This window comes from Pelobates fuscus, chromosome 1, assembly GCF_036172605.1.
Source record: "Pelobates fuscus isolate aPelFus1 chromosome 1, aPelFus1.pri, whole genome shotgun sequence".
NCBI lineage: Eukaryota > Metazoa > Chordata > Amphibia > Anura > Pelobatidae > Pelobates > Pelobates fuscus.
Window position 1 is genome coordinate 134264982 of NC_086317.1, and position 12305 is coordinate 134277286.

Here is a 12305-nt window from a genome sequence, read left to right on the forward strand (position 1 = left end):
GTGAGTGAATTTACTTGCCTTTATTTGTGCAATTTATTATTGGAAGCTGACTTCACCATAGAGCACCTTTTTTCTGTTGTTGAGTTTTATTTATCCATTTAAGGACTCATACTAGTGATATTTCAATTATTCATAAGCGGGAATTGCACTGCTCATTTGTATTTAAGAATGTTGATTGTAAGGTCCCTATATATTAAAGGTGCATCTATTTATTGCTCCCACTTCAAAACCATACTACACTATTGGATCCTCTCTGTTCATTTTTGTTTCCACATATTCCATCTTTCTCTTCGAGGCACAACATCCATCTCTGCTGCAAGTTAGTAGTGTTTGTTGCCAAGAAGAGAGAATCTTGGTTTGGTTCACCATGCTGCCTATTCCCTTTTCCCCTAGAGACTCTTTTTAGCACTTTACCATCCATCCCTATTTGCTTTGTAATTTGTCCTACCCTATTTAAATTGATTTTTTAATAATAATAATAATAATAATAATAATAATAATAAGAGTTTTTCTCCAATTAGTTGAAATAAGAAGATAATATGTCTTGGTTATAGCATTTGATGATTATTTCATTACATTATATAGGAATATTGCATGATTTTCAATTACAAAATGTATCTCATTTAAATTGCAAATCTGTATACAATAATTATTTGACAGTATGACAGTAGTTCATTTATGGGATGTAAGAGGCTACTATACCCATGTAAGGCAATATCCAGAGCATGTTGTTGTATTAACGACAATGCAATATGCACACTCCTTTTTCTCCACAAACATGGTATACTCAGTCAGAAGACACAATGAAATGGTCTGTCCAAAGGCAATGCAAAAGATCAAAGTTCCCATCAAAACTGCTCCCATTCTGTAAATGAAAATATTTGTAATTATAATTAGAAGCAAGCATATTTGTAAGGGATCTGTGATTTGTTACAAAGATTTCCTTTATTCGGTTTATACTCTCTTTACATGGTTAGATACAGAAACAGATACAGATTCACTACAGTACCGGTACATGCTTCAGTACAAAGGAAATATCTCAAAGAAACATCCAGTTACAAAGAGATAGAAAAAGAACAGACAAGCAACAGAAAGAGAGACTAATTTACAGCCGACATGCCATAAAGAAGACTGTAAGCTTGTTTGAGCAGTGTACTCTTCTACCTATTGTGCCTGTATCATTTTTTAATTGTCTCATTTATTGTTAAACTTCACCCCTTTCATAATATTGCAAAGCGCTGCAAAATAAGTAAGCACTATATAAATACCAATAATAATAATAATAATAATAATAATTAATAAAAGAGAATATAAGTGACACAAAGGATAAATGAGGAGGGTGATCATAGAGGATGGGCAAGGCCGGATTTACGTGTCAGGCGCCTGTATGCACAAAATTCCAAGGAGCCCTCGGCTCCCCAAACACAAAGTAAGGTAGATAAAGTAATTATAATGAATGTATTAACTGGGCATTGCAGGCTGATAAACATCTTAAAACATATAATAATATTTGACAACTTCATATGTATAAATGTATTTAAGTGCATATTTCTGCTCTGCTTGTAATGCATACCTCCCAAAATCAGCAGTCCCAGAATGGAAATGGGGGGGTCTCTGCACATATCACTGCCCATCTGACTTAGGTCAAACCCTGCAGTCAGGCAGTTCTCATCAGGAGGAGTAGTGATGTACCGAATGGTTAGCTGGCGAATAGTTCCTGGCGAACACAGCGTGTTCGCGTTCGCCACGGTCGGCGAACACATTCGCGGTTCGATCCGTCCCCTATTCGTCATCATTGAGTAAACTTTGACCCTGTACCTCACAGTCAGCAGACACATTCCAGCCAATCAGCAGCACACCCTCCCTAGCAGACCCTCCCACCTCCTGGACAGCATCCATTTTAGATTCATTTGGAAGCTGCATACATTTTTTTTTTTATTCTTTATTTTTGTAGTGCATGGAGGTATAACAAATGAGCATGTGGTACCCCAATGGCATTCCTCATGCTTTTCAAGTAACAATTGCAACAATAGGGTATATGTTAATACCCTAGTCTGCGCGGAGCCATTTTTTTTTTTGCGCTCGGGTTTTTTATTTTATTTTTAAGTTCGACGGGTATGATGGCTTTTTATTTGCCCTTTTTTGGGGCTGAAAAATAAAGATTTTAGAAAAAAGAAGACGTTGGGGACCCCTAGTCACCTTTGATGGGGGAGAGGGGGATTTTCATTTAGGGCCCCCACCCGCCGCTCAGGGGTGGGGGCCGGTGGGGACAGCAGGTCCCCCCCCTTATTGTAACTTAGGGTCCCCACCCGCCGTGCAGGGGTGGGGGCCGGGGGGGAGGACAGTAGGTCCCCCCCATTATTCTTTTATAGGGCCCCCACCCGCAGCTCAGGGGTGGGGGCCGGGGGGAGGACAGTAGGTCCCCCCTCTTATTGTAACTTAGGGTCCCCACCCGCCGCGCAGGGGTGGGGGCCGGGGGGAGGACAGTAGGCCCCCCCATTATTCTTTTATAGGACCCCCACCCGCCACTCAGGGGTGGGGGCGGGGAGGAGAACAGTAGGTCCCCCCCCCATTATTCTTTTATAGGGCCCCCACCCGCAGCTCAGGAGTCATGTTACTCTGTATATAGAGGGAGCCATGTTTACACTGTATATAGAGGGAGCCATGTTACTCTGTATATAGAGGGGAGCCATGTTACTCTGTATATATAGAGAGGAGCCATGTTTACACTGTATATAGAGGGAGCCATGTTAATCTGTATATAGAGAGGAGCCATGTTTACACTGTATATAGAGGGGAGCCATGTTACTCTGTATATAGAGGGAGCCATGTTATTCTGTATATAGAGGGAGCCATGTTTACACGGTTTATAGAGGGAAGCCATGTTACTCTGTATATAGAGAGGAGCCATGTTTACACTGTATATAGAGGGAGCCATGTCACTCTGTATATAGAGGGAAGCCATGTTACTCTGTATATAGAGGGAGCCATGTTACTCTGTATATAGAGAGGAGAAAACAGGGGGCGGTCCACCCCGGGTACCACTCACTAGGGGGGTGCCCGGGGCGAACTTTCACAGGGGCGGCGAAATGCCGCCCTGTGTCTTGTGTAAAGGGACCGGCCACTAATAAGACTATCTACCCGAGTTTCCCATCCAGCAGCAGCAGGGTCCTCTGTTCTCGCGATCCGCGAGAGCGTTGCCGTGGGTTGCCATAGCAACGCTCTCGCAGATCGCGAGAACAGAGGACCCTGCTGGCTGCTGCTGGAAGGGAAACTTGGGTAGATAGTCTTATTAACGAGCATGGAGAATACTGGGCCCCTCTAAACTGCCCAGTGATGCTGTGCCACCGGACCACCAGTCGAGGAGGACGGGAGGGACAGGTAAGTGGCAGCACTTATTCCACACAACATACACACTGCATCTGCATACAATCTACACTCACTCTACACACACTGCATACACTCTACACACACTGCATACACTCTACACACACTGCATACACACACTATACACACACTGCATACACTGCACACACTCTACACACACTGCACACTCTGCACACACTGCGCACACACTGCACACACTGCACACACTGCACACACTGCACACACTGCACACACTCTACACACACTGCACACACTCTACACACTGCATACACACTACACACACTGCATACACTGCACACACACTGCATACACACATTATACACACACTGCATACACACTACACACACACTACAAATACTGCATACACACTACACACACTGCATACTCACTACACACATTATACACACACTGCATACACACTACACACACTGCATACACACTACACACACACACACACACACACACACACTACACACACTATACACACACTGCATACACTCTACACACACTGCATACACTCTACACACACTGCACACACTCTACACACACTGCACACACTCTACAGACACTGCACACACACTGCACACACACACTGCACACACACTGCACACACACTGCATACACTCTACACACACTGCAAACACTGCACACACACTATGCACAGACTGCACACTCTACACACACTGCATACACTATACACACTCTACACACACTGCATACACTATACACACACTGCACTAACTATACACACACTGCACACACTATACACATACTGCATACACCCTATACACACACACTGCATGCACACTATACACACACTCCATACACACTATATACACACACTATACAGACTGCTTACACACTGTACACATACTGCATACACACTATACACACACTGCACACACTATACACACTGCATACACTATGCACACACTGCATACACTATGCACACACACTACACACACTGCATACACACTGCACACAATATACACACTACACACACTACACACACTGCACACACTATACACACTGCACACACTATACACACTGCACACACTACATGCACTACACACACTACATGCACTACACACACTATACACACACTGCATACACTATGCACACACTGCATACACTATGCACACACTGCATACACTTCATACACTATACACACACTGCATACACACACATTTTAAAAAAAATACAGTTGTTTTTTACATTTCAAAGTTGGGGAGGGGGTGCCAAATGCTCCAGGTACGCCCCTGTATAGAGGGGAGCAATATTACTCTGTATATAGAGAGGAGCCATGTTTACACTGTATATAGAGGGAGCCATGTTACTCTGTATATAGAGAGGAGCCATGTTTACACTGTATATAGAGGGGAGCCATGTTACTCTGTACATAGAGGGAGCCATGTTATTCTGTATATAGAGGGAGCCATGTTATTCTGTGTATAGAGGGAGCCATGTTTACACGGTATATAGAGGGAAGCCATGTTACTCTGCATATAGAGAGGAGCCATGTTTACACTGTATATAGAGGGAGCCATGTTACTCTGTATATAGAGAGGAGCTATGTTTACACTGTATATAGAGGGGAGCCATGTTACTCTGTATATAGAGTGAGCCATGTTACTCTGTATATAGAGGGAGCCATGTTTACTCTGTATATAGAGGGAGCCATGTTACTATCTGAGGTGGTTAACTATGATTGGCCCTGGCATGTTTGTTAGTCTGGCCTGCATGGTTGTCTGGCATAAATAAAAGTAGCATGTTTCAACTATATTAGTAGTTAGACTAGTTTGCACTAAAACATGTGCAAATGGGGAGTTTGCGGTTGTGCAAATGGACTGGTTGCTTTTGTTTGCGGTGCGTTAAACGGGGAGTTTGGTCTGTCACTGTGAAGCGGGCGTAACCCTTACACTACCTGATTGATACAACATCATACCCGATGTTTTAAAGCACGTTATTCCAAACAATTTAGGAATGTTAGGTGATTTATGCCCTTTATGGATTAAAACCAGACTCTGCATCAACTATGTAATTTTCCATGGGAGTTTTGCCATGGATCCCCCTTCCGGCATGCCACAGTCCAGGTGTTAGTCCCCTTGAAACAACTTTTCCATCACTATTGTGGCCAGAAAGAGTCCCTGTGGGTTTTAAAAAATCGCCAGCCCATTGAAGTCTATGGCGGTTCGCCGGTTCGCGAACATTTGCGGAAGTTCGCGAACCGAAAATTTTATGTTCGTGACATCACTAATCAGGAGCCAGTGTGTGTGTTTAGGTATGTGTGTGTGTGCCAGTGTGTGTGTGTATCTGTATGTGTATGTGTGTGCCTGTGTGTATGTGTAGGTATGTGTATCAGTGAGTGCGTGTGTATACTTAGGTATATGTTTGTATGTGTGCCAGTGTGTGTGGATTTGCCTGTCTAGGTATATGTTTGTATCTGTGTGAATATGTGTAGATATGTATCTGTGTATGTATTTGTGAGCTTTGATGCGTCTGCTAGTGTGTATCTGTGTGTATCAGTGTGTGTTAGTGTGTATCTGTGTGTACAGCTGTGAAGGTATATGTTTGCATGTGTGCCTGTGTAGCCATGTTTGTAACTGTGTGTGTATGTGTAGATATGTATCTGTGTGTGCCAGTGTGTGTATCGGTGTGTGTGTATGTGTAGATATGTATTCGTCTGTGTGTGCCAGTGAGTATCTGTGTGTAGATATATGTTTGTATGTGTCCCAGTGTGTGTATGTGCCTGTCTAGGTATGTGTTTGTATCTGTGTGTGCCAGTGTGTGTGCAAGTGAATATGTTTGCATTTGTGTGTGTGTACCAGTATGTGTAGGTGTGTGTATATGTAGGTACATGTTTGTATCTGTGTGTATACGAGTAGGCATGCATCTGTGTGTGTCAGTTTGTATATGTGTGTGTTTCTGTGTGAGTGCCTGTGTGTATCAGTGTGTGTATGTGTAGGTATGTATATATGTGTATCTGTGAGTGTCAGTGAGTATCTGTGTTTGTGTGCATGTGTTGGCATATGTTTGTATCTGTGTATGTATATGTAGCTTATTATATGTGTGTGTGTGTGTTTGTCAGTGTGTGTATATGAGGGTGTGCCAATGTGTGTATCTGAGTTTGTGGGTCTGTGTATATCTGTGTGTATGTGTATGTGCGTAAGTATATTTTTTGTGTCTGTGTGTGCCAGTGTGTGTATAGGTGTGTGCATATATGTGTCTGTGTAGGTATATCTTTTTAATCTGTGTATGTCAGTGTGGGTACACTTATCTCAGTGTTAATTGTGTGTGACCACATATTTGTATATGTGAATACATCCCAGCATTCAAACATCAACACTACATACAAACACTCCCCTGCAATCAAATGCCAACACTACAAACAAACACACCATTATATTAATACTCCAACATTATATACAAACACCAAAACTACATACAAATATACCCCTGCATTCAAAGACCAACACTACATAAAAACACACCCCTGAATTAAATGCACTACACTGTACAACACTTTTAAGTGGCAACAGTACATATTAACACACAACTACATTAAAATGTCAGCACTATACACAAATACACCCCTACGTTCACACACACACATATGCTCCATACATAAACATCCTTACATTCAAACGCACAAAAACTATTCACAAGTAAAACCCTGCAAAGATGAGTAAATAATAGATCCCCAGCTAGCAATGTATCATGGGATATGTACAACAGGTGGGAATCTAATTTATCTTTTGGCCACCCTTGTGCTGGGAGGTGGTCAAAATAATTTCTTGCACCAGGTCCATCTCTGTAACAGTTCTGCCACTAGTCAGTGTGTGTGCATCTGCTAGGTATGTGTTTATATCTGTGTGTGTGTCAATGTGTATGTGTTTTCTGTGTATAAGTGTATCTGTGTCAGTATGTGTATTTATCTGTGTGTGTCAGTAAATGTGTGTATACGTTTGTGTAACTTTGTATGTATCGGTGTCAGTATGTGTGTGTATGTGTATCTGTGTCATAATGTGTGTTTGTGTGTGTGTGTGTGTGTCGGTGTATATGTATGTGTATCTGTTTAATAATGTGTGTGTACCTGTGTGTATGTCAGTGTGTATGTGTATCTGTGTCATTATGTGTGTGTAACTCTGTGTGTGTCAGTTTGTATGTGCATCTGTGTCATTATGTGTGTGTAACTGTGTGTATGTGTGTTTGTGTCAGTATATGCGCATATCTGTGCCAGTGCTTATGTGTATTTGTGTCAATATGTGTGTAAGTGTATCTGTGTTTCTGTGTGTGTCAGCATGTGTGTGTATCTGTGTGTATGTGTATCTGTGACAGTATGTGTGTGTATCTATTTGTGGGTATGTATATTTGTGTCAGTATGTGTGAGTATTCATGTGTGTCAGGGTATATGTGTATCTGTGTCATTGTGTGTGTGTGTATCAGTGTGTATATGTATCTGTGTCAGTATCAGCATGTGTGTATCTGTGTGTATGTGTATAAGTGTATCGGTATATGTGTCAGTGTGTATGTGTATGCTGTATCAGTATGTGTGTATATCTTTTTCCCAAATAGGGGTGTTACACCCTCCCACCTCTGCCATGGCTGTTGATACTCCAATTAATCCCAGTTTCAATTTGAAAAATTAAGGTAAGCCTACCTATAGTTCACTACTGTAATATTCTTATTGTACTTCTTATTGTACTTGCAGTTACATGTAGTTATTAATATTATGGCTGATAGAATTTGGTTGGCAAATATTTCAATTGTATGCAATTCCTTGCCCCTTGCCCCTCCTAGCTATAAATGTCTTCAAATTACTGTATTCCTTAGGCCTAATTCCACAATGCAAATGAACAGTTCTTTCAAAAAGTCCTTCAATGTATCGTTTGTTATGCTTTCTGGGATATTTCTAAATTTTAAATTTGTTCTTCGGGCCCGATCTTCTAAATCTGCTTTATTAGTTTCCAGCTGATCCAATTTACGCTCCATTTCTGTATGGGTATCTTTAAGAGATTGAATCTGAAATTCTGTATGATCTTGTTTTTCTTCTATTGTTTGGATTCGAGTTAGCACCTTAGAGATATCATTTTTAAGATCGATAGAGTTTTCTTGGATCTCTTTTTATTTCTTTCAAGGTGTTATCTAACAGTGATTTTATTATTTCTATGGTGATAGTAGCTGGTTCTGCGGACGACGGGGTCATTGCAATAAAGGAGTCTTCGTTGGTGTCTTGAGTTTTTTGAGGAGAGAAAGGATCTTCGTTGGTGTCTTGAGTTTTTTGAGGAGAGAAAAATGTGGAGAGTCTCTTTTCTTGTTTTGACCGTTTCTTTTCCAATTTTGATGTAACTTTAGGTTCATGCGAGCGTTTAGAAGCCATTTAAAAGAGAGGGCTTATTCTTTAAGTTCAAACTTATTTTCCAGGCTTCTTTGCTTGTTCATACCAGAATTACGTTTCTAAGCTTCTCCTTCTCTCAACGTTCCACTCACTTTCTTTCTTCTCTCGTGTTTCTCCAATTCTTTTTAGCAATTTGGCTAATTTAGCAGTTTAGCAATTTAGCAATGTAGTTTCTTTCAGCTCTTACTCTTGCTCTCTTTGTTCTCAAGAAATCTCTTTTGGGAGCTGTCAAAATTATATGAGGAGCACCCGTATAGCTAGTTATTAGGGTGTAGGGAATATAGGGAGTATGTACACAGAGAAAAGATAATATTAAAAAGTAAATAAGAATAATAAAAAAAAGTTTATATTTCTTCTCTCTGTCTCTTTATTTCCTTTTCTTTATCGATTCCTTTTTGCTTATCTTCACTTAGTTGTGATTATATTCTTTCTTTCAACTCTTGTTTCCTTTCATACTCCCTCTAATATATAAATTTTCCCTTTCTTCTCTCCTTCCTTTTGCTCTTCCTTCAATTATTATATTATTTATATTGTGTTTGTATTTTTTGCATATTGTATTTTAAATACCTTTATGGAAGACAATTGCCCCTTTAGTTTGTCCTCCAGTAACGTCGAGAGACAAACAGCACGGCACTAACAGAGATCGGGTATACAGGAAGTCCCCTCGTTCACTCCGCCATTAACGGCAACAATCCTTACTGGACAAGTCGGTTTCCTCAGATTGCCCACGTGGGCATCATCAATAGGCACTAACAAAGGAGGTAATTTCAAACGTAAACCTCTATATGAGGTAAGTAAAATATACTTGAGCCGAAATATCCATTTAGTATATTTTTAGTCCAAGCGGTGTTTTGTATGGCATGGTATCGTGTTACTGCTTCCTCGCACCGATCAGCTCCAGCGGCTCCCTCCCCCTTACGGCACGCACACCTTCCGGTTTACGTAATAATGTGTGTGTACCTGTGTGTATGTCAGTGTGTATGTGTATCTGTGTCATTATGTGTGTGTAACTCTGTGTGTGTCAGTTTGTATGTGCATCTGTGTCATTATGTGTGTGTGACTGTGTGGATGTGTATTTGTGTCAGTGTTAAGACACCTTTTGTCTTAATAAGTAAATCACCGTTTAGTCCACCTTCCCCTCTCACCGTATCAAGTCCTTGTTCGTATACTGTATAATCCACGAACCATAACCAGGGGAAGTAGTAATCTCTCGAATAACGATATCCACCAACCGGCATAAGTTCCCAATAATAGTCCTTAAGCGTAAATAAGAATCCCCCCAATAACGAGACTGAAGCTCCGTGTTGAGGGTCAAAACAAGATCTGAGGACTGGAACATCCAGCCTGCTTTTTATTAGGAAAAGGCACACACAGGGCACTCCCAGGGGGAGGATGAAAATAACCAATTATACACAGGGTAACACCCCCACCTCTCCTCCCCTCAGATAACCACATAACACAATTATACTGTACAATAATTTACCCCAGTTCTGGATGTACCCCAAAACCAGGGGGTACACCTTTAAGTCCAGCACCGCTTGAAAGGTCTTGGTTAGGGGAACACTCTGTCCAAATCTCAGCCCATTCGGTTAAGGGGTTCGGGAGTTATGGATGATTGAAGTTTTGACCGACTGCACGGATCTTCTAGCCGAAAAGAGTTCCACAAGTTTTGGCCCTGCAGTCGGTCTCCGTTCGCCGGTTAAAATCATACGAAATCCTTGTCATCCACAACTATCTCCGGGTTCGATGGATTCCCCATAGCCGATTACAAGTAACTACCGAATGGCTCGTCGTTCGGTAGTTCCAACACGAATTTCTGGGTGTATGGAGGTCTCAGCGGTGTTCGCCTGTTTGGGTATCCGTTTTTAGTTCCACGCGTTCACAGGCAAACACCGCTGTTCGCACGCAAGATGGCCGCGAACACGTGCAAAAGTCCCAAAATGGCGGCCACCCATATGTTAGACATGGAGTTCGTGCGAAATGGGGTGAACGGCTGGAAAACAGGCTGGAACGGTAAAAACATGTTTCATAACGTAACAAATCAGTCCTTTAGACGGATGGCCCAAAACAGTCGAATCCACTAAAGCACCAGACAGACGGATGGTTCCGTCACAGTCAGTATATGCGCATATCTGTGCCAGTGCTTATGTGTATGTGTGTAAGTGTATATGTGTATTTGTGTGTGTCAGCATGTGTCTGTATCTGTGTGTATGTGTATCTGTGACAGTATGTGTGTGTATCTATTTGTGGGTATGTATATTTGTGTCAGTATGTGTGAGTATTCATGTGTGTCAGGGTATATGTGTATCTGTGTCATTGTGTGTGTGTGTATCAGTGTGTATATGTATCTGTGTCAGTATCAGCATGTGTGTATCTGTGTGTATGTGTATAAGTGTATCGGTATATGTGTCAGTGTGTATGTGTATGCTGTATCAGTATGTGTGTATATCTTTTTCCCAAATAGGGGTGTTACACCCTCCCACCTCTGCCATGGCTGTTGATACTCCAATTAATCCCAGTTTCAATTTGAAAAATTAAGGTAAGCCTACCTATAGATCACTACTGTAATATTGTTATTGTACTTGCAGTTACATGTAGTTATTAGTATTATAGCTGATAGAATTTGGTTGGAAAATATTTCAATTGTATGCAATTCCTTGACCCTTACCCCTCCTAGCTATAAATGTCTTCAAATTACTGTATTCGTTAGGCCTAATTCCACAATGCAACTAACAGTAAGAATGACAGTTTATTTACACCAAGCAATTACATAAATTTCCACTTAAATTGACTGTCTCTCTTTAAAGCCCCACCTACCTCCCCTATACTCCCCCCAAAAAATATCCCATCCAAAAGCAATGCATGCTTCTATAGCTGCCTCCCATCACAGCCAGCAAGCACACAGAAGTAAAGAAGAAGAGGACATTTTGCCTGATAAAAGTAAAAGCTCATGCGAGCAGCTGGTTAGGCTGTGTGAAGGAATAGCTCCATCACTTATTTTGGTTGATTTCGTGGATTTATATCCCTTTTTATTTGATTTGTTTCATCTTGGTTCGGTTCCCAAACAAGGACCACCCCAGACCCTCATTAGAACTTGGAACGTTAAGTATCCTACACGAAAACCGCAAAGGAAACAATTAATATAATGCTCCACAGGGTGGCCGCCATTTCGTGCAAACGAACGCACGTGGTCGAGACAATGGATGATGGCCATCTCCCGAACGCAGGAAGCAGGACCTGGTCGTCGAGTGCCTGAAACTGTTTTCGGCCAGGCATCCCCGCAAATACCGGTAAAGATAGACCTGCTGCCCGTTCAAGTTCCCGACCATCTACACGAACATCGTTAGGGGGTTATCGACTACCGAACAAGGGGAGCATTTTAACAGTGAAATCTTTTGTGTACCTTATGCGGTTTTCGTACAAATCCCCATGAATGGAGACCGGCCATTGCCACAATTTCCCTGGAACTATTTTGGGCTCCAACATCCAGGCAAACCGGCCAAACGTTCCCTGCGATGCC

The 12305-nt window shown here is 41.7% G+C and overlaps 1 protein-coding gene across 1 annotated transcript in view; it reads right to left on the bottom strand.

Annotated features, from left to right (window-relative positions):
* TSHB (thyroid stimulating hormone subunit beta) overlaps window positions 1–12305 on the bottom strand; it is a 37838-nt gene that overhangs the window by 16612 nt on the left and 8921 nt on the right. Inside the window, exon 2 of the mRNA XM_063444314.1 lies at window positions 703–865. Coding sequence (XP_063300384.1) covers window positions 703–864 — 162 coding nt within the window. The 5' untranslated portion in view covers window position 865. The remainder of the gene's footprint in view (window positions 1–702; window positions 866–12305) is intronic.